Source organism: Corapipo altera, unplaced genomic scaffold (assembly GCF_003945725.1).
Source record: "Corapipo altera isolate COAL_440 unplaced genomic scaffold, ASM394572v1 75, whole genome shotgun sequence".
Classification (NCBI taxonomy): Eukaryota; Metazoa; Chordata; class Aves; order Passeriformes; family Pipridae; genus Corapipo; species Corapipo altera.
Genome location: NW_020884887.1, coordinates 4,234,683 through 4,257,632, shown reverse-complemented (window position 1 = coordinate 4,257,632; position 22,950 = coordinate 4,234,683). Strand labels below are relative to the sequence as shown.

The 22,950-nt window shown below is 53.1% G+C and overlaps 1 protein-coding gene across 1 annotated transcript; it reads left to right on the top strand.

The window, feature by feature from the left end:
• The first annotated feature begins 199 nt into the window (after nucleotides 1-199).
• On the top strand, nucleotides 200-22,857 carry SH3RF2 (SH3 domain containing ring finger 2). Its single transcript, XM_027643393.1, has 8 exons — nucleotides 200-898; nucleotides 12,028-12,297; nucleotides 14,023-14,346; nucleotides 18,698-18,792; nucleotides 20,003-20,173; nucleotides 20,283-20,497; nucleotides 21,049-21,413; nucleotides 22,347-22,857. The coding sequence occupies exons 1-8, from the start codon at nucleotides 527-529 to the stop codon at nucleotides 22,623-22,625; spliced, it is 2,091 nt and encodes a 696-aa protein (XP_027499194.1). The 5' UTR covers nucleotides 200-526; the 3' UTR covers nucleotides 22,626-22,857.
• The last annotated feature ends 93 nt before the right edge of the window (nucleotides 22,858-22,950 follow it).

The following is a 22,950-nucleotide window of genomic DNA, read 5'->3' as shown; positions in this document are numbered from 1 at the left end:
CCGAGCATAAACAGGTCCGGTCTGATGTTTATCGGGGACTCTCATCTCCTGAGCTGGTGAATTTTTTACCGCCGTGTCAGTTCTGATGTGCCGAGCAGGAGCTCTGCAGCCAGCCCTGTGCACAGCGTCAGGGGAGCGTGCCCGGCCTGCTGCAGCTCCCCATCCCAGCTCCGGGATCTTCTGCCCGGGGAGCACGACCTGGGGCTCCTGCCCCCGGCACCACCCCAGACCCGTCCCCTCGCGCCAACTGAGTCACAAGTGACTCATTTCAAACTGGGATGCGAGCGCAGCGTGTGAGTTTGCAGATTGGCTGGTGAGGAACAGCTCTGCGATGTAGGTGGCTGCGTTACACACTCCAGCAGTGGAGCTCTGCTCCGCGCTCCCTCCTCCCTCGCCCTCCGAGCAGGATAGCTGCTGGAGCCCAGGATCTGGTTCTTGCAGGCACAGGGAGGCATCTCAGCCAGCTCCAGTGGATGTGGGGTGTGGATGGCTCCAGCTCCGCTCCTGACGGAGTTCTGCACTGAAGATGGATGACTTGGCTCTCCTTGACCTGTTGGAGTGTCCTGTGTGCTTCGAAAAGCTCGACGCCACGGCAAAGGTGCTGCCGTGCCAGCACACTTTCTGCAAGCCCTGTCTGCAAAGGATCCTGAAATCCCAGAAGGAGCTACGGTGCCCTGAGTGCAGGACCCTCGTCCTGTGCAGCATCGAGCAGCTCCCCTCCAACCTGCTCCTCATTCGCCTCCTGGATGGAGTCAGGTGTGGACAAACCGTCACCAGGTTTGGCTCGATCCAGAGGTCAGGGGTCCTGTCCTCCCCCGCCTCCATCAGGAGAATCCCCAGGGGGCTGCAGCTGCATCAGCACCGCCTGGCAACGAATCCCAGGATCCACATGGAAGGGGTAAGCAAGGTTGATATTCTTTACTCTGTCTGTGAGCATAGAAAGGTTCCTGCTGTGTGCCCAGAGCCAGGAACCTTCCCTGTTAGCAGCACTGCAGAGTGCTTGAAATGAGAGCAAGTGTTTTGTTTGCAAATCTGGCTGGTGTTTCCGTGTGATATTTGACTGTTTCAAGTTCATTGCAGCAGGAATTGAATTGACTCCCAGGCTGAGACAAAGCCAGCTTGCCTTTCTCCTTACAAAAACTTCCCAGCAGCTGTTTTCCCACAGAGTTTTCAGGTGCTTCCTGGCTTTTGAGGGTATTTCAGGCACTTTGACTTTTGGGCAATACACTGCTTTTGACTGATAGCAATTAAGTCAGTAATTGCAGAGCTGTAACTGTTAGTGGTGGAGAAAGTATTTCCCATCACTGCACCTCAGTTTCCCCCGCACTGGAAAGGAATGAGCCTGCCCAATGATGCTGCTGATCCTGCCAAAGTACTTGGAGGTTCACTAGTTAAAAATACCAAATTTGACGCACTCACTGACTGTACCTAAGGATGAGTTACTAGGCTAATTTTAAAATTCAAAGTTCTTTCTGTCATTTTCTTTAACAGTACAAAAGCTTTTCTTGAATAATGAGGACATGATATTAGACCTGTTAAAGGAGCTTGGCTCAGATGGAATTTGGGGTAGAGACTTGTGGCTTCAGCTTTCCTGCATTATATTCCTGGGCTTCCATTTCTCCCACCTGAAGTATTCTTCTGTACAATGTCTCTACAAACCTTTTCATGGCACATAAAATCTTAGCTGAAAGGGCTGTTGCATCCCAGAGCATTGGGCAGAACTGCAGAGCTGTAAATGTCTGGCAGGCACAGGACAGGTGTCCTCCCCTGCATTGTGTTGTCCTCCCCGGTGTCCTGGAGCCGTGCACACGTGCGGGTGTTGCTGGGGGAGGCCCTGTGTCCTGTGGCCACGAGCTGGCACGCCTGTCCCAGGAAATCTCTGTGGTGCTGATAAGGGTCTTGGATGGATCACACACCAAAACCAGGCATCCCTGCAGAGCTCCTCTCTCGGGTGTTCCCACTGGACCGTGTGGCAGTGCAGCCCTGAGCCACGGGCTCCGGGTCCCTTTCCCAGGAGCGCTGCCTGGCCACATCATAGCCAGGGGTAGGGGGTAGGGATGGGTGGGCAACATGGCCCAGCCCGGAGCGTTCTGCTGCAGCACCGGGAGGTGCCTGGGGGCCAGGTGGGAGAGAGAGCGAGTCCTTGGGCTGCCGACTGATCAGCGGGAGCCCCCATGTGGGGACCCTACTCTGTCCACATGGACACTGCTCTGACCATGGGGACCCTGCTCTGTCCACATGGACACTGCTCTGACCACGGGGACCCTGCTCTGTCCACATGGACACTGCTCTGACCGCGGGGACCCTTCTCAGTCCACAGGGACACTGCTCTGACCATGGGGACGCTGCTCTGTCCACATGGACACTGCTCTGACCGTGGGGACCTTGCTCTGTCCACATGGACACTGCTCTGACCGTGGGGACCCTGCTCCATCCGCAGGGCTGCGGCGAAGCAACACCCTTGCTGGGAGCCACCAGCTCTCCAGGGAAGCTGTGGGAGCTGCTGGTGCCGTTCGTGCGAGGTACAAACCATCCAACAGTGACAGGTTTCAGTCACTGCTATCCCAGGCTGGCATTCCAACTGTCAAGGAGGTTATAGTTTTTCCAACTGGACTCCCCTGGATAGAAAAGCACAAGTACTCTCCTCTGGTTTTCTTTTCTCTCACTCGTTTCATGTTTCTTTTACTGGTTCTCAGGGTAGGTAGGTACTTGCTGCTGATACATAATGTCAACATCCATCAGTCTGCAGCTCCCACAAGTTTTCAAGACAAGTTTTAGGACCAAACTCCTGGGAATCAGCAGAGACAGCGAGTGGTGGGGTAGCGGGGGCTGCAGCTGGTTCCCTGGCACTCTGAGCTCCTGTGCCTCTCTGGGAAGCGACATAAAACACATTACACTGAAATGCTCTTAGACTTAATTAGTTACTTAATTATAAAACACTTTGTAATCCTCAGCTGCAAGGTGAAGAATGCAATGTATTAGTCACGTTTTGGTTTTGGTGGTTTTAAATACCTGCATTCAGAACCAGCCGTTATTTGGGTGCTCCAGTGGGATTTGGAGCCTCCCCTGTGCTGGCACCTGGTCACAGCAGGGACATGTTTGCCTGTGAAGTGCAAAGACGAGACACTGATGAGGGTGACTTGCCATCACCCTACACCATGGAGTGCTTGAGTTCCAGGGTATTCACCTGAAGGAATCTGGGTAAGCAGAGGCCTCCAGATGATGTGAACTTCAGAGTAGATGCTTTTTGTCAGGAATCACAGCGAGAGCAGCTACTGTGCAGTCCTGCTCATCCCACCATGGTGCTCCCTGGGTACTCGGAATTGCAGTGTCCGTGTTCTACTGCAGTGGAAGGTTGTGTGCTCCCCAAAAACAGACTGCCCTAATCTGCAAAGGCTGTTAATTACTCCTAATGCTATTCAACACCTTGTGCTACAGAGCAAACACAATTGACATGCCCCACGTTGTACTGTAGCCAGAGCTGCCATCCAACACGGGATATGGGCTGGGGTTTGTTTTTACCAAGGCTGTTCTATAAATAAACTTCCTTTACTCCCTGGAGCTGAGAAAATCACAAGTTTGATCAAAGTTTCTCTCTCAGCAGAGATGTTTCCTTGCCAGCTCTTTGCTCTTCATCCCCTAAGCATCCGTGAAGGCAAAAAGTAATATAAATCCCTCCTCACCCAGCAAGCCAAGAGCTCCTCTCACTCTGAGCAGAATAAGTGAGCAGGCCCCCGCGGGGCTGCTGGATTAGCACAAACACAGCACTCTGTTTTTAGCCAGGAATTTCCCGAGCCAGTTGTTAAAATACAGGGAATTTTCTAATTACAGCCCATCCCAAGCTATTTATTTGCTGGCATTTAAATCCCTTTTGAATCCACTTCCTATGAGCTACCGTGGGGTGGGCACGTGCTGGGTTTGTGCACGTGGGCCCGGCCGCGCATATCCACAGCCAGGTTGTGCCAGATCCTGCACAGCCTCCGTGGAGCAGCCACTCCAGCAGTGCAGCCCTGAGCACCTGGCTCTGCCCTAAGCCCCCAGCACCGCCCTGCAGCTGCTCCCGGCACCTCAGGCCAGGCCTTCAGATCTTTAACATCAATGCAGAGAGGACAAGACTTTGGATTTTCAGGATCTTCACGTAATAAACTGTCTGGAATTTAAGAATAAAAGGATCTGCTGGGAGGTATATGCGTAAATAAGCCACGCCGAAGCCTTTGAACTCTTAGGAACCGCCCCTGGCATGTGCCAGGTGTGGTTAAGGCTTGTGCAGAAGCTCCTCCTCAGCCGGCTGCAGCCCCGCTGCGAGCGGAGCGCAGCTCTGCCGCTGGCGAGCAAGCAGACCGTGTGTGCTGAGGTGTGCAGGAACCAATTCTGATGGGGTGGATGACCCAACTGCACCCTGCACACGGCAAAACTCCGTCCAGGCCACTAAACAGCTACTTGGGCGCTGAACTTTGTCATGCAACAAACATGGGACAGTGAGCTAGAGGAGAAAAATTCCGAATATGACAGCTTGCCTTGGGAAAACACAGACCACGCAGATTTAACTGTGACTTGGGCTATTTTATCTTTGCATGAACTGAGTGCTTAACACCCCCCTCCAGCATTTCATGGGAGATAGACAGATAACACCTCTATTGGGATAAAAATACTCCGCACTCCAACGTCCCACCTTCACACGGACGTCTATAGATAGTGCCTGCATCTTGGTATTTTCTTCTCCTCCAGAATCATCTCCAGCTCCTTTCTAGATTTGACAGACAGCACTTGGATTGCTGGAGCTTCTTGAAGTCTTCTTCAAAGCAACCTCCATACTTGCACCCACCAGAGGCAAACGCATTTCCTGGCCCACTCACTGAGCCAACCCCCCTTCTCACCCTCCCAAAACCCCCAGCACTTCCCATACAGTCATGGCAATGACCTCAAAACGTGTCACATCCCCTTGAGCTGGACAACCACTGCAGGGACCTCACAAACTCAGGGATGCTGTCCAGGCCCAGCTCTGCCTGAAGTGGTGGTGCTGGCTCCTTTCATGCCAGAGACAGGGAGCATCCTCTTGCTCCACAGCTGCTGGGGGTGGCAGGTGTGCACCATGGGGCCCCTCAGCTGGACACGGAGACACTTCATTTGGCTACAAAATTTTGTGTGGCCTTTTGGCCTTTCTGGAGAAAGGGCTTGTCCCAACTCTCCTCCACCATCACTGTTGCCTCATTCTAGCAGAATGAGGAGCTGCTCCTGCAGTTCTGGTGGCACCTTGTGCAGGACACTGGTGTATGTCTTTTGTCCATTTGCATGTAGTTTTAGCACTTTTATTTACTGCAAAGAGAGTGGGGTCACCTCAGTATAGACTGATGGACAACACACCCCCTAAAAGCTGTGTGTGCAACAGTCTGGGCGTGGGGCACTCCTGGGTGGTACCAGAGGTGGTGGAAAGCCAAAGGACCTCCATGACCAACAGCAGGAGCCAGTTTCCCTGGTTTTACAAAATTAGGTACCAAGCTGCAAACACATAAAAGTGTTTTAATTTGTTTCCAAGGCAATGAGTCAGGCTCAGATGGCGAGTCAGGAATAGCACAGCAGGGCTGGCTCCTCTGCGAGCTCACCTGCACAGTGCCGTGGTCAGCCAGGAGTCTCAAAGTCTGAGTCCTCCTTTTCTCACAGCTGCCCTGCTGGTCCCTGGCTACTGTCCCTGGGCCCATGGAGTTGTCACTGGCCTGAGTTTGTCATTTTCCCTCTGGAGAGAAGGGAGAGGAGGAGGCAGATTCCCGTACAGCTCTGCAGTGTGCCAGGGCTGGATGTAGCAGGTGTCCTGACAGAGGTGAGGGCCCTCCCTGCTGCCAGCACTGCCTTGGCTTGCAGAGTGCCTGGGCCTGGTGCCCATGGGCAGAGGTGGCTGTGCTGCCCAGGGCTGGCAGTGCTGGCTGAGGAGCCACATCAGCACTCCCCTTCCCGGCAGGGAGAGGACTGGGGAGCAGCAGGAGGAGGAGGGAGAGGGATGCAGGTTTCCTCCCTGCACAGTAAACAGCCACTTCTGAGAACGGCGGTGCTGAGGCAGAGCATCAAGACTGGGCACGCCGAGGGCTGACACAGTTTGTTTTCCGTGCAGCTTAAACCCATGACACACAACTTAACCACTGCCCGGGACTGCTGACGGCAGCAGAGACACATCTGATACGGCAGCAGCGAGGGAAGAGGCGTGAAAGGGTTTCATGCAGACACTGCAGCTCGAACACGCTGGCCCCAGTCCCCAGCATCCCCTTGCCGTGCCCTACCCGTGTCCCCTCCTTCCTCTCACAGACCCGTCCCTGCTCCCTCTGCGGCTCCACTGGCATCCGGGAGCAAAGCCCTGCTCAGGTCCAGCTCCTGCCCTGCGTGCGCCTGGGCATTCCTCTTGCCCACCTGAATCTCTCCAGTGTTTCACACAGGCAAAGCAAAGCCTGACACAGCCCTGGCCTCCTGGGCAGTATGGGGATGTCACTGACACTTGGCCGGGCGTTCCTCATGGGGCTGTGCACCAGCAGTGGTACCTCAGCATCCCTCAGCCACTCCATGAGAGAAGCCACTCTGTGTTTTCTTTAATCATTTTCCTCATTTTTCATGTCATCTTTGCATTAAAAAGCCAGAACTACAATAGCCACTTCCAGAAGTGACATGAACCTCTATCATCAGAGCATCACAGGGGTGTGAGTTAGCAAAGGGGTAAGTGCTCCCAGTCCCTCTACCATCACCCCTGCAGCTGGAGCAGCACAAAACCACCTAAATCCATACAATTCACATCTTCAGCATCCCCCCATGATGGCCAGTCAGCTCAGGGGCAGATGGCCACTACCGTTAGCCATGGCCAGCACTGCTCTCGTCTTCCAGCAGGCACAGGAGGGAATTAGGAAGATCTGGTGAGCTCCAGGGCTGACGTAAGCAGGAGGGACTGGCTTTGTTCTCTTTGCTGCACACAGTCTGCATGTGCTTGGAAGATGGGAACAATCCTCCTCGGGGGAGAAATAATGCAGAAACCACCCAACTGTCTGAATCCTCAGAATATAATTATATGAAGAGATTGAAATGACAAGTTCACTTTTGAAGGTTTTGTTCTCTGTGACAAGGCTGAAGTTATCTCCTCTGCCAAAATGAAGAAAAACAGAATTGTAATGGCAATTAATTTACATTCAAATAGCTCTTTTCATCCACCTGGATCCTGCAGAGCCCTGAACTTTGCTAGCTGAGCACACAGAACAGGGAATGGGACTCATTCATCCCATGGAGACATAGGCAGCCAGTGGCAGGATGCTGGAGGTGGCTCTCGGGAATCAGAACGAACAGAGATGTTATTGATCATCTCTGTGAAGAGCCAGCGTGTCCGTTTCCTTTGGCATCAGCATGTGGATCATACCCATCTCCATACGCTCAGTGTCTAAGTCACAGCTCATCAGAAGTGTGGCCTGGGTTGTGCCCTCAGATCTGTCCTGGAGTCACTGGCTGCCTCCGGGTGAGACATTTGTGCTGCCTGATTTTTGCTGACATTTGTGCTGATGGGTCTCCTGCAGGAGGCCCTTGGGAAGAACAAGGGAACAGGTGTGACCTCCCTCTTCTCTGACTTTTCGGCATCACCCAGATCGGGATCAGTCCCTGGGGATTTACTGCAGAGACATTCCTCTGGAGGGGGAGGAGAGAGCAGTCCTGGAGCAGCAGGCTGCCTTCAAGTACCTTCAAGGGGCAGGATGGAGCGGAGCAAGGAGCCACTCCAGGGCATTCTCTGCCCGTGGTTAGGAAAATCAGAGCTGGGGAAACACCGAGGTGCAGGTCCAAGCCTGTCTGAGGCCATTCCTGATCCATCTGCCAGCAGCATCCCCAGACCCATGAGTCTGCCCCCACAACTGGAGTCAGTAGGGTGCCCACCAAGGTCTGGGGGGCTGGGTCCAACTCTGCATCAGCAGAGGCAATAAATCAGAAGGAAGCACCCCTGGACACCATAACAATGAGCTGTTCCACGGATTCACATGCCCCTCATCCTACATGTCCATCTGCACAGTCAGGGAAGCTGGTGAAGTCAGAGCATCTGGGACACAGAAGGATCCCATCCAATGTCTCCAGCTGTATCTCACCGAGCCGTGCTTGGAAGTGGGTGCAGGAGTGAATGGATCCCAGTGCAGGGATATTCATGGCCTTAGCCTCACAACCCCCTGGAGTATCCAAACTGTGGATCAGTCTCCTCCAGCAGAGCCGGTGTAACCACGGGACCATGCTGTTTTTTGGGGTAGTTTTAAAGGGAGTTGCCTGGGACAAGGTTTACAGGTGTTCCCAGCTTCCATCAGCAGCCTCTCCTCTTCCCTGAGCTCCTGGCTTTGCTCCTGGTGACTCCCTCCCCAGCCAGCCTTACATGCTGCTTCTCCTTCTCCTTTTTGTCAATTCCCGTGCTCTGAGTACAGGATCTTACATGAATCCCCTCCTGCCAATCACAAGGAGTTATAACCAGCTCTTCTCAGGTCATTACAGAGTGCATTTCTCCACAAGAAAGAGATGCCCTGAATTGCTTCCTCACACACATGTACGTATTTTTAATCTGCTGCTTTGTTTTGTGTGGAGGGAGACTCAGGCATTGGATGGCTGCCCTGACATAGCCTGCTGCCAAATGCCAAAAATAGCGAAAAAAAAAAAATCTTTTCTCCCTTATCGGCCTCAAATCCACTGAGAATGGGGGAAAAGCATTGAGGTGCATCTGCCATGACCATCCCTGCTGGTGGAGTGGCCAAAGAGAGAAAAGCATCTCACCCAGAGACAGTGCTGCCGTGGGGGGGTTCTGGTTCCACACCTGGTGTTACCTGCTGCATTCTCTCCCTGGGGCTTGGCCTGAAGTACCTCCTGTGCCTGGCCGGGACAGGGTCCTGTCCCACTCAGGTGTGATGGAGGGAAAAACAGAGGGGAAAAACCAGAAAAAATGAGACAGCATTGAAAAATGGGTTTCTTATGGGTTTCTTATCTCTAGTTTCTCCCTCTCTGCTACTGGGCAGCAAAACTCTACGCAAATTATCAGAAACCTTTAGCTGAGTTTTCCACAGAGCTGCTCCCACTGTTTTCCCAGAGGGATGTTCAGACAGATGCCAAACCCACACTAGGGGCCAGCCAGCGTGTGCAATATTTGGCTGAGCATTTTGCTGCCGCTACCACCCTGCTAAACTGAAATACTGCCTTGGATTAACAAAAGGCAACTGGACATGCTAATGGGAGAAAACTCCACAAAACTCGCTCCCGCCCCTGCACCCAGGACCATGTCCTGGCCCAGGAAAGCCTCTCCCTCTGCCCTCAGCCCGGAGCGAGCCACCTCCAGGCACTCCTTGTCTTTATCGCCAGGTTAATTAGCACCTCAGTTTCTGCTTTGCAATTAACCTACTTTAAACAAGGCAAAACAGATGCCTTGGAGAGGATCTGGGGCACTCAGGAGTGGACAGAAACCATCCCAAGCTGAGACAGGGATCAGATCAGATCAGATCTGCGGCCGCAGGAGAGCGATGGGCCGTGGGGGTTCTGCTGCCCAACCCCAGCCCCAGCGTTGTGGCCACAGGGTGGGTCTGGTGTTCCTCTTTGTCTTTCCTGCTTCACATGAACATATTAAAAAACAGTGACCCAGGTGCACATCTTTCTGAAATCTTCAGCTTGCAGCTTTATTTTGTGATGGGCCGGTGCAGTAAAGACCACATTAGTTGCTCCCTGTGGGTAGATAAAGGCTTGGTTTATATCCTAAATAAAGTTGGGAAATCACTGGGATATTTTTGGTTCAGTATCTGAACAGCCAAACAAAATTTAAAAAAAAAAAAATTAAAATAGCAAAAATTACAGACTTTGGAAAAATCTGACTTGGGCTGGGAGATGTGAAAGGGCACAAAAGTGGGAGGAAAGGGTGAAAGAGGAGGTGAAGAACTGAAGGTTGTGAGTGTGCTTAGAGGAAAAAAGAACCCATCCATCCAACCATCCATCCATCCAAGTCCTGTCAGCCAGCCACAGGACACAAACACACCTCTCCCACCTGGTTTTCAGTTATTTATCCCAGTCTGCCCTCCTGTCTCATCCCTTTGCTTACTGAAGAAAAAATATTCCAGGCTCTGAGCACCCCGTTGTTGGCTCCCTGTTCCCACTTAGCACCAGGCATGCATTTCATTGCAGAGTTTCTCTTATTTTTAATATATTTCCATAACTTGTTCTTGCTGCCTTTAATGTTTTGCTGTATCCTGCCATTCCCTCACATCCCGGCCGCTGGTGCTGCTCCTTCCCAAGCCCTGTTCTCACACTTTGCAGGAGTCCTGTTTGTTTTCTGGTCGGTCCTGAGGCAAACCCAAGGTCTGTGCTCCTAATCCTTGTGTAACACCAGCAAGTCTGTCCCTGAGTGGTTCTGAAGGAGAACTGCCCACCCATGTCTTCTATCACCAGGATCTGTTTTTCTCGTGGGAAAGCACGTACGTCCAGGAGTGCGTTTGCAGGGAGTTTCCATGGCCCTGGCATGGACACAGTCACTGTTTCCCATAGAAACTCGGATCTGATGGAGAACAATGCTGGCCTGAGCCTCACTTTCCCCACTCAGTGTCACTGAGGAGAGCACATATGTTTACTATGAACACAAATTAACAGGCAGGATGAGTTAATTAGAACTAAACATTAAACTAATTGCTTCCCCTTTCAAAGGCTTTGAAGTAAAAGCAGTACGTGAAATTTTTCTCTTCTTGATTCCTTTTTCCTACCAAGCATCAGTGTTTGGGAATGCTGGAAGATGTCTTCTTCCCAAAACCTTAACAATTTCCATAGGAAATTTGACCTCTTCCACACTTCAGGAAACTAATGTTGAATTTCTCTCTTCCACTTTCCCGACCTTTCAAAAGTGGCTGAGGGGGAGGGATGTCTACAGGAGTCCTACCTGAGCTTTGGGCACTGACACAGGTGGGTTTGGGGAAATCCACAGTAAAAGGCAGGAAAAGCCAGAAAGTGTCACTGATACAGAAGTGCCATCTCCCATGAGATCAGTGGGATAGGGTGACTATGGCTTGGAGAAACTGCAGGCCAGGCCCTACTCAGCAGGCCACAGCACTTGGCAGCCTCTAAAGAAAGAAGAAGAACAATCCAGACCTGTAGAGACCAGCACAGAAGCTACTGAAAAGCCTCTTGTCCCTGTCCAGGCACCAGCACCTCTGGTTAAAGCTTATCAAGGCTCTAGAGCTGGGGACAATCCTGGCTTCCTCTTTTCTCAGCACAGAGCTCTCATATCTGTGGCACCAGCTCAGAGGCCAGAAATGGAGCTCAGTATTTGGATTATCCTTTAAGATTGAGGACTGCACTGTGCCAGGGACCCATCACTGCAGGGTGGATGGGAGCTGCACCAGAGTGTTGTGGTACAGACAGGGTTCAGCACAGCAGCTGTTTTAAAGGAACTTTGTAATTATATTTTGGTGAGTCAAAATGGTAAAGTTCTCTCATCTTCTGGTTTTGGTGTATCTCCTCTTTCTCATATTACACTGCAGCAACGATAACATTAAGCCACCCCTTACTGTAACCTTGGTAAAGGCTGAAATAACACCACAGTCCCATGTGTTAAAGGGTGAGAGAACTATATGAGAGCAGAATTTGCCCTCACCTTGCTCTGCTCTGTTGTCCTGGCAGGTGACAGCCACCAGGTCAGCTGGATGATGGCTGCGAGCTCCAGCCCTTCTAAAATAGAAATACCTGAGTCATTAAAATAGACATTGTTAGGAGGGGACCTTATAGCAGGCAGTAAGATCCCATGGGAAGACTAGTTTAAGGCCTTAACTGTTTCTTAATATTCTTAAACAAGTCCAGCCTGCTTTTCATCTTGATACAAACTTAGCATAAGTATTTGGGAGCTTGTCTTCATTAGTAAAACCCATCAAGAAAGGATGTGGGTAGTTAATCCCAACAGATGCATGCTTAAGCCTTAGACCTCTACATTTTTTTCCCAGTAATTACAAATGCTTTTGGGGAATTCTGTCTGTGTCAGACGAACTACAGGGGCTGTTTCTCTCCCCCCAGGTGCCACGAGCCAGGGCCCTGTACACCTACCGTGGGCACAACCCCGGGGAGCTGCGGTTCAACAAGGGGGACATCATTGTGCTGCTCCGGCAGCTGGACGAGAACTGGTACCTGGGGGAGGTCAACGGGATCAGTGGTGTTTTCCCAGCCAGCTCTGTGCAAGTCATCAAGCACCTGCCCCTGCCCCAGCCCCTTGGCAGGGCCCTCTACAACCTCGACCTGCGGAGCCGGGACAAGGCGGAAAACAAGGACAGCCTGACCTTCCATAAGGTACCACCTACAGCACTGGGACACAGCTTCCCTGCAGTCCACGGTGCTCTGCCATTCCCCAGATCCTTGGGAGCTCCTTTTGGGTATCAGGACGGTTCCCAAGTCCCCTCAGACACTGCTGCCAGCACCCCAATGCCCCACAGTCACACAGAGGGACAAAGGGCACCCAGAGAGGGATGCAGGTGCCCCCCAGCTCAGCCAGGGCCAGCTCAGTGCGTCGCAGGCAGCGTTCCCAGTCCTCCCAGTGCTGCAGCTCTGGAGGCCTTCCAGCCACTCTGCTCCCTGACAGAATTTTTTTAGCACTAGTCTAGACATTAATTGTGTTGTGCAGCTTAGCTTGAGATGCAGAGTGTAAATGGCACCAGCACCAATTCCTAGAAATAAAATTAATACTTGTAATGCCCATAATTACAGCAAGCTCTGCTTTGTGGCTGTTCTATAGGAGGACATGAGCAAAACACCTTATTTGAAGCTCTAATAGATTTTGAAAAATGTCTTTTCACTTAATGAAATCATTTTAGCTTCAGTAATGACTTATTTAAGTCTGGCATTAACAGACACAAGTTAGTCAGGGACACATAGACCCACCAAGGAATTAGAAATTAATCCTGGAGAAGGCAAAGGTAGGGCTGCTGGTGAGAGACATGAGGGTTCTCCTGGCTCTGACACGCAGTTTGTGACCTTTTTTCGCATCTTCTGGTATTTGGAGAGGCAGAAGAATGTTTCCAATTCAGGCTAGAGCTTGATCACACACAGAAATGACAGGATGGCCATGGCACACATGTACATACGCACACACTGTGGGCTTTAAACTTAGTTTGGAGAGGGAAAATGTGAAAACAACTCCTGGGAGCCACGTGCACCTCTCCTTCCTCAGTCCCCTGTCCATCCCTGGCGTCAGGCACGTTGCCTCCCACGAGTGGGTGAGAATCTCCAAGTTTTGCAATTCGTTAATGTCAGCAGTAAATCATGATTAATTCCTCTGGCACCCATCGTGGTGAAAAACACTGTCACCACATGCCCTTTGCTATTAACACCCTGATCAGCAGTTTCCAAGAAATACTGTGTGAATGCTGCCCATATGCAAACTCGGGGCCTGCCTCTCCCTCATTAACCCCAATGCTTAACAAGCCAGGATTTTTTCAATGGAAGCAGCATCAAGCCATGAATGTTCAGGCTGAGGGAGATGGGATTGGGTGGATCTAATGCTGCTGGGAAAGTCACCACCAGTGATGGCCTCTCCGAGCCTGTGCCCTGCCTTCAGCTGCAGGGCTTGGGTGTCCTGCTGCAAGATGCACCCATATGTGCCAACACAGATGGGGAAAGGGAGATGTATCCAAATGTCCCTTCTAATTCAGAATTAGAGTTATTAAGCACTGTGAAAGAGCCAGTCAGCTCTCCCTGCACCTCTACCAGCCAAAGCCTTGGACAAGGAACGTACCAGGGGGAGCCCTGAACCTCAATAAACCCCTGTCTCAGCAACAAGTGTTTTAAACTAATTTAATTTTGCTGTCAGCTTCGCATCAGGAATTTTACATCCAGGATTTGTCACTGATGACAGATGAGGAAAATGACTGAGCCCCAAGGTTTTAAAGATCACCTGTAAGGTCACCTGAACCCTGCCTGCAGCTCTGCTGCCAGATTGGAAAGGGGAAACAGAGCAGTCGGGGGCTGTACCAGGTGTAACTTCTGAAACCACATCACGTCTCCCTTTGTCTCCCCCAGCCAAACACCACCGCCCGGCAGCTCCTGCAGACCTCCAAAACCCACTGGTCCCCTCAGTTTAAAAGTGCGTCCCTGCGAACGGCATCTCCCAAGGCGAAGGGCACGGATTCACCAGCTTTCCCCAAGGTGCCCGACTCCAGGAGGAAGAGCCTGCGGCAGTTCTCCATCACCACAGCCCTCAACACCCTCAACCGGATGGTCCACGCGCCTGCCGAGCGCCCAGCCCTGGAGATCAGCTCCCCTGTGCTCATCAGCTCCAGCAACCCCACTGTGGCCACCCAGAGCAACGAGAAAGCCGAGTTCCCCTACAGCACCCCTGTCCAGGTAAGGCAGTGGCAATACCAGTCTGCATCCTAAAGCTGGGACCATCCTGATTTGGGGGACTGAGATATAAACGTAGACCAACCTTCTGGACTGTATCCACTCTTAGTTTTAGGAGGCAGAAGAGTCTCATTCCTTCTTCCCGTTCTGACTAAAGATCTGAGTCCAGAATCTTCACAGATCATCTGAAACAGGAGAAAAAGGGGTTTCTTTAGATTTATGTGACATCTTTCATATTCAAGGTTGTTCCAACATTTTATGAAGCTGCCCCTGGCAGTTCACATCTGGACAATAACACCCAGCAGGCATTCTGTACTGAGCACCAGCCTGCAAAGAGCCAGCATGTGAGATCCTGAGTTGTGGAGGGGAAATGAAGCCTTACAGAGTTCCGTAACTCAATTGAAACAGTATCATGTCTCAGACCCCCAATGGGATTTTACCCAAAATGTTTGAACTACTGCCAATAGCAGAATCAAAGAGGGAACATGTAACGGTTTGGCCTTCGAAGGGTTGGGATTTCCTTGTTTCCAAGCAGCAGTGTTGCTCCCAGAGGTCTGCGGCGGGGGGGTGTGGGGTGTGGTGTGAGTGCGTGGAGGGGGCTGAGAGGGTGGAACCTGTGCTGTTCCTGAGGCTGCACAGGATGCAGCTTTCTCTTTCCACCTCTGGGCCTGCAATGACTGAGCTGCAAAGCTGAGATTCCTTTGCAAGCCCAGGTGGGCACTGTGAGGGTACCTGAGAGGCCGAGGGGACAGGGGGCTGCACCCGGGCACAGCCAGCGACAGCGCACGGCTGGAGAAGCGAAGCGGGAGGTGCTGCGCTGGGAGGTTGTCGGGCTCCCCACAGCACCACCTGCCTGCCTGGCACTCCCACCACCGCCGAGCAGTCGGACTCCTTTCAGCCCATAAAAGGGAATAACCGGCACTGCCCCAGCCTTCCTCCTCCAGCTCTTCCTTCCCCTTGGCGGTGCCAAGCCGGGCTCAGACGGAGCCAGAACCAGTTTGCAGGGCTGTGGCCGCCGTGTCTGTGCATGTGCCTGTTGCGCAAGCGGCTGCGGGGTGAGGGCAATGGGGCGCCCGCCCGCTCCACCACGGGAATCTCTTCCCAGTCACAGCTGAGCTTATTCCCTGGACCTGGCGCTCCCTGGGTCAGGGAACGTCTGTCTGAGAGCTGCTGCTGCCCTTTGCCGTTCGGTGAAGGGAGCTGATAAACCCCACAGCTGCCCTCCGCTACATCTGGCTTTTCTGTGCACTGAATGACGTGGAACCTGCAGGACGCAACATCCAGGAGAGCACTGAGAGCTTCCATGGCCCCCTGATGAGATGAGGGAAACCTCCCTCCCCACAAGGCAGTGCATGGACACTCTCGGCAGGGACTTGCCTGTGTCAGCAGCGCTGGGAATCACGATGATGACACACTAGAATGGGAGATGGAGTAAGAGAAGGATTTCAGGAGAGGCAGGGAATTAAACCCTTTGTACTTACAAGGGCTCGCAAGGTACTTGCAGGAGATCAGCAAAAGCAAATGCTGAAACCAGTTATACATGGCTGGAAAATATTTCCTCCAGTCTTTTTTCCTCTCTGTTGCAAACGCAAAGGCAGCTTTGAGGAGGCTAAAGGACGGCTGCTCCCAGGCAGAGGGGAACATAGAGATGAAAAACGTGGGGCTTTCCAGCCAAAAGGGGACACTTCAACACAGTTCCATCAGGAATACCCATAAAAGGCTGTAATTTTTCTCCAATGCAGGAAAAACAAACTCTGAATCCCAAAATTTCAAGCATTTTGATTATGATAATTATTAGAGTAGAATTATAGTTTCCAATCCACTTTATGAACACAACTGGTCTGACCCTGCCTGGACTAGCAAATGAGGAATGCAGAGATGGTTTGAAGCTGACCTGCCACTCCAGGTCCGAGACAGAAGCTGGAATTGCTGGGGTGTTTTAATTAACTTAATTTACTGGAGAGCACCAGAGCTGGTGAGTCACTTTTCTTTTTCCCTAAGTCCTTGCCAAGCCAGTGCTCCAGCACCGCGTTACAGACTTGACCACTAGAAATTAGATTTGAAATGAACACGAGATTAAAGCCCCAGTTTGCATCATTATAGAGCCTGTGGTCATTGCTGGAGAGCACGACTGGCAGCCACATCCCAGCCCAGAGACGTTCTGCTGCCCTGAGCTTCCCGGGACAACGCTGCCACTGCCCTGCCTTGCTGGGGGCTCTGTTCCTCCCAACAGCGGCCACACTCCTGCCACCACACAGCACAGCACAGCTGTGGCACAGCTTGGCACAGCCACAGCACAGTCATGGCACAGCCATGGCCCAGCACAGACATGCCAGCACCATGGCTGTTGCCTCCCAGCGTGCACAGCGATGGATTCCAAATGGGAATGAGCTGTTGCCTGCAGCAGTTCACCCCAGGGCACGTTTTGTGCTGTAGAAGGGACAGCTCAGCAAAAGAGCATCCCAAGGATGCCAGGCTGTCCACTGCCATCCTCCCTCCACACAGCAGCGTCTCCTGTGTGGAGAGGCTGGAGCAGCAACGAGTGCTCCCTCATCGGCCCCACCCCGAGGGCTGCTGTGCTGCCAGAACCACTGGCAACCAGAAGAGCAAAGGCAGAAGCCAAAGGGACGAGTTGGAGTGGGCCTGGTTGGCACAGACCCACAGGTTCAGTAGCTGGGACCTTCCTGGGCTCCCTGCAGAGCCCAGTGAGCACAAGGAACACAAAACCAAACTCAGAAGAAGAATGGAAACAGCCCACAGGCAGGTTCTGGTTTGGGGGTACTCTCTGGACCCTCAGCAGGATGCCAGGTAGAGGACCCCCAACAGCTCACACTTCACCTCAGAGACCCCTTCAGCGTGGGGGTGTCACCCAAACTTCAAGACAAGGGGGGACAGGGCATGGGAACAGCCCAGCACACTGCCCATGGCCTCACCAGCATTACAGGGACCCTTGGCAGGTGACAGCAGCTCTGGCACAGCACGTGTGAGGTACAGTTACCTCAGTAGCAGAAACGGGAGTGCAGTTCCTCCCTGGACCACCAAAGATCCTATGAGAGCCCAGAGAGGACATTATGGTGGCTGGTACCGCTCTGCAGGTGCAGAATGACAGTGGGGAAAGACCCACCCCAGCCACACACAACCCTGAGCGAGGGGTCTCTGCCCATGTGGCCAATGGCTGCTTCCTTCCTGCCCTGCACACAGACCTGTGGGGCTGCTGGGACACCACAGATGTGGTAAATGGCTTTAATCATAGTCATTAAAGATCACTGGGGCAAGGACTGTATTACTTTAGGGTTCAATACTTCCAGCTGGAGCTAAATAAACAAGTGAAACAGCAGTGATCACACCAGTCCTCACCTGGCAGATGCAACAGTCTCCTCCTGGTTCAAAGCCTGGGCTTGAAATGCCATTTTCCCAAACACCTTTCAGTTCCTGAAACAGCACCAGAGACCATGAACAGATCAAAGGCACTCATCTTGCTCAGAGCCAAGAGGGATGAGAGAATACCAAATGCAAGGAGAGGTGAAGGAGGGTCTCCCCTCTCAAGTGGATCTCCCATCTATGGGATTAGCAATAGATACAGTTTTAGGGCTTACCCATGACTCCTGGAAGTCACAGCTGTTGGGTTAAGGTTATCCTGTTCCATCACTGCTTCTAGAACCTCCCCCCACCCCAGCTTTTCTGCCCCAACAGCCCCAACATCTTAAAGGATGGGATGAGCACCGTCAGTCCAACGGAGCTGTGCCCTGGCAAGTGTCTTCATGTGGAAGGACCATGAGTCAAGCACCTGAGGGAGCTGGGGGGGGCTCACCCTGGGGGAAAGGAGTCCTTATTATTCTCTACAACTGCCTGAAAGGAGGTTGTAGCCAGGTGGGGATTGGGCTCTTCTCTCGGGCAAAGAGTGACAGGACAAGAGGAAATGGCCTCAAGCTGTCCCCAGGAGGGTTCAGGTTGGACATTAGGAGGAATTTTTTCACTGAAAGGGTTGTGAGGCATTGGAATGGCCTGCCCGGGGAGGTGGTGGATTCACCATCCCTGAAGGTGTTCAAGAAATGACTGGATGTGTCATTCAGTGCTCTGGTCTGGTTGACAAGGTAGGGATCAGGCAGAGGCTGGACTCGATCTTGGAGGTCTTTTCTAACCCCAGTGATTCTGTGATTCTTTGTCTTCCTCTCACTGCCTGGATCTTTTTTTAAGTCAAATGCTGCAAACTTCTATTTCTTGAAACGTCTTTGACGGTTTCTTTGAAGGTTGGGTGAAGCCAGTCAAATGTTTTTAGCTGCTCTTCCAGAGTCTTAAAAGAAGCCAATAACCAGACTAATACCTTGTTTTCTTTGCTTTTTTCCTCCCATAGGTCAGCACCTCTTACTACCCCGCACCAGGACCTCTGGGGCCCTCAGCAGCCATCGTCACCCTTCCCCACCTGCAGCACCACGTGCCGGCTTACCTGTACGTAAGGAAGCTGAAATACTTCTGGGGGAAGGGGGGTGTAGTTTCCTGTACCTTCTCCCTCAGCTTGCTCCTGCCAGCCAGGAGGTGCAGGCAGACCTGAGCACAGCTCAGATCCAAATGCAGATCCACCTAGGAACGTACCTGGCTGGTCTTAGCAGGGGGTGGCAGAGACCTGTTGTCACAGCTGAGTTGTTCTATTCCCAGCAGGTGAACCGTCCCTGCCCCTTACTCCTCCACTGCAGTATTTATGGACAAACAGTTCTGCCTGTTTGTCAACAATACACTTTAATTTTTTTTTAAGAGTGAAGAAACTAATCACTCCTCAAGCACCTCTAATTATTTATTTTAAAACCTTCAGGGCCATTGGCGTTTTGAACGATCCAATTTTTGAAAACTTTCCCAGAGTTAAAGTGTGTGGACAACACCCTGTGATGATTTGTTTTCCTCGAGACAAGATTTACCAGCCTGGCGCTGTAGTGATGGACCTAAAATAACAGCAGCATCACAACACACTGTTTACCCAGCACTCAGCACCCACAGTGCCGAGCCAGGCTGTGGGAACACTGGTGCCCACAAGCAGCACCCACAGCTCGGGCACCTACACACACCATCGTAGGTCAGCCAAGATTCCTGCACACACTTAATGCCAAGGACAGGAAAACTCCTAAGACAGAATGAGGAAGGTATTAGAGGGTCCCACCAGCTGCTTGGTTTGCAGCTCCTTTCCAGCCCTGCAGTATCAGACCAGCACCTGCAGGCCCTCCCTTTGAGGTGACTCCTGTACAGCAATGAGCCACTGCAGAATGAGAACACCCTGACCCACCTGGGCTGTGCCAGTCCCCAGGGGAGCAGCCCCTCACACAGACTGGCCCTGAAGGTTCTGGGATACCCCCTGACTGTCCAGACAACTAGTCTGTTGTTTCTGTTTTGTAAATAACACCCAGTAATTGCTGTATAGGGCTGTAACTCATTGATACTTGGGAGCAGATCACATTGCCTTTGAAAAAAAAAACAACAGTGCAATTAAGTGTGTTACACTGGAGACAAAATAAAGTTCTTTAAAGAACAAATAGGAGATAGTTTTGAAATATACACCATTTTCTTCTACTGCTGTTACACGTGGGTCAGTCAGACCCCAGAGCTCCAGGATGCTCCAGCCACCCTGCACGGGGGCAGTTCTGCATTCCCTCACATCCTCTTTCCCCAGGTGTGTGGCTCTCCACTCCTATGTGCCTCATGGACCAGATGAGCTGGAGCTGCAGAAGGGAGAAGGGGTCCGTGTCTTTGGGAAGGACCATGACGGCTGGTTAAGAGGAATGTCTCTCGTCACGGGCAGAGTCGGCGTCTTCCCCAGCAACTATGTGGCTCCCCTCTTCAGGTTTGCTTTTTCTTACATGAAACAAAGACACTTGGAGAGGGAATAGAGGGTCCCTCACCAGGCAGGATGGCACCCAGCAGCTCTCACCCTTCTTTTCCTTTTCCAACAGGAAGTCGAGTCTCACTGACTCAAAAATGCCTTCCCTGTACACTTCATGGACACTGTCGACCTCCTCGCTCTCCTCCCAAGGGAGCATCTCTGAAAATGGCCCGAGGCAAAGCAGAGTCCTGAAGCCGGTGCTGCTGCCCATCCCTATCCCCTCTCCGGGGAGGAGCACGGTGGGACCGGCACCGCTGCGGCGCGGCCGCGGCAGCGCCAGGAAGAGTAAGTGACTGGGGGGGCTCTGGGAGGGAGAGCAGACACATTTCCCCAAAACCACACCAGCTGCTGCGGTTCGTGGTTCCACACCCCTGCTTGGCCCCACTCTGGCTGCTTTGGGAATTCCAGGGTGTTTGCCTCACCATGGAAAAACTCCTTGCAAAGGTTTATGCATAGCTCAGTGGTTATATCCTTTCCAAGGAGGCTGCAAGATTTATCGTCAGCCCATGCACACTGTCTTAAAATACATTTCCAAGAGTATATGGGGAATCAAGTGATGCACTCCTAGCACTGGCAGTATTGCTGGAGGCAGGCAGTGCCCTGGCAGGGGACACTGTCTGTGGTTTTAGACTCAAAATTGGTCGAATTGCTGCCTGCTAGTCCCGGTGCCTGGGGGGAGGGCATGTGCCAATCCCTGGGAGCTACGGCCCCACAGCATCCTGTGAACATGGCTGTTCGTGCAGGGCTGTGACCACTGCTCACTCTGCCCCTTTGCTCTCTCTGTGCCATTTTGGATTTCTGCTGACTTTCTTTTTCCATCGCTCCTTGCTCCGCAGATGGATCCCTGCAGAGGCCGGGGCAGGCAGGGACCCCCGTGCAGATCACGGGCTCCCTCAGGCGTCCTTCCGCGGCTGCGGGGCGACCTCAGCAGTTCCAGATTTACCCACACATCAGCTCCCCGTCACACAGCGTCCCTCCCGGAGCCGGCATGGACGAGGCAACGAGGCCAAACTTCTCCCACGAGGCTTCACCGGCGCTTGTGGTCAGGGGAGGGGAGAGTCGAACCCCCTCCGTGTGCAGCTCAGTGATCCTGGATGCCAAAGACCCTCCAGTGAAGAGTGAGGCAGCTCCAAAGCCGCCTGCGTCAGCCCCGCCGTCCATCCTGGTGAAACCAGAGACCTGCCGCAACAGCGCCGAGAAGGTACGGCCAGTGCTTCCCTGTGCTCCAGAGGGTCCCCCTCCCCTTGGAACCAGCAGTGTCAGCCAATACTGACCAGGGCCAAATCCCCTGAGGGCTTTGCTCCATCCTCACCAGGTTTTCTTCCAATAGAAATCACTGAGATTGGCACCTGCATTCAGAAATCAGGTATTTGTGTTGCTGACACTGCTTTCCAGATTAAGCCCTACAGAAAGGCAGGGGCTTTGTCCCTGTCACCAAGTTCAGTCACAAGCAAATATTAAGACCTTTCTGAGGTCTTGAATCATAAAATTATCCCATCAAAGTCTCCAAGAGTTTGGGAGGGAATGGGCAAATACCACAGACCTTCTGTCAGGTCTTGTGTCAGGCAGAGCTTTGCAGAGCTGCCCCATCTCCCTCATGTCGGTTGGGCTGAGCTATTTGGAATGGGAATTTCTTTCCCCTCTGGCAGCCAGAGAGAAATTTCATAAAAGTGAAATCATTCTGTAAATTGCGCTAGTGAAGCTTCCTCTTCCCATGATACCCAAAGAGGTGCCCAAATCACTCCACAAGCCCAGGCAGCCTCAGAGCTCCCAGGCAGCACAGCATCAGCTGAGAGAACCTGCAGGTCTCTTGAGGGCAGGACAGGCTGCCCACCCTCCCGGTGCTGTGCTGCCTCCTGCTCCTTCCCTCCCGATAACTCAGTCAATGGCTCTCGGGACCGACTCTCCTTGGTCGCCAGTAGCCACCAGCCCTGCTGTGCTGGTCCCTGGGTCTCCCTTCCACCTGCCATCGGCTGCACGTCCCCCTGGGCTTCTCCGCAGGCATCCAGTGCCCCAGGAAGGATCCAGCCGCCCCCTCGGCACATCCTCCTTGGTTCTGCAGGGCTGGGCACTGAGGGGCGGCGGGCGGGGGGGCTGCTGTTCCCACCTGACCCCGGTCCCCTTCTCGCTGCAGCAAGTGAAGACGGTGCGGTTCCAGAACCACAGCCCTCCGCCGCCCAAGCGGCACAGCCTGCAGCCCTCGCCGCGCCTGCAGCGCGCCAGGACGGAGCCCGAGGTGCTGCTGCCCGAAGCCGGCCTGGGCCCCGAGCTGCTGGTGCTCTACTCGCCCCGGCTCGGCTCCAGCCCCCTGCACCCGCGCCGGGCGCTGCACCCCAAGGCGCTGTCGCTGGACCTGTCGGGGCAGCTGACCTTCCCCGTCAAGAAGAGCTACAGCAGCATCTCTGCAAACTGACCGGGTAACCCCCGCCTGCCTCCTCCCCGCACCTGCTCCTCTCCCTCCCGCGCAGGACCCCGGACCCCGCACAGCCTCCACTGCTCCCCGTCTGCGCGAGGGGACGGTGCTCCCGTGTCCCCGCACCACCGGCACCCTCGGGACCCGAGAACCTGAGGCCTCCAGAGCTGTGGGAGCCCCCGAGGGAGCCCCCCCTGCCCCAGGGATGCCCAAGAACCGGGAGATGGGGCTCGAGGACTGACGTTCCCCGGTGCCGCTGCCTGAACGGCACCGCTGGATCGGCGGGAGGGGAGGGAAGCCTGCGGGTGTCAGAGAGAGCTACACT

Excerpts from the sequence above, each read along its gene's own strand:
- SH3RF2 (XM_027643393.1), top strand. The coding sequence starts at position 527 with ATGGATGACTTGGCTCTCCTTGACCTGTTGGAGTGTCCTGTGTGCTTC. Across the intron at positions 18,793-20,002 it reads CACCACGTGCCGGCTTACCT|GTGTGTGGCTCTCCACTCCT; the intron begins GTACGTAAGGAA and ends CTCTTTCCCCAG. Across the intron at positions 21,414-22,346 it reads GCCGCAACAGCGCCGAGAAG|CAAGTGAAGACGGTGCGGTT; the intron begins GTACGGCCAGTG and ends TTCTCGCTGCAG.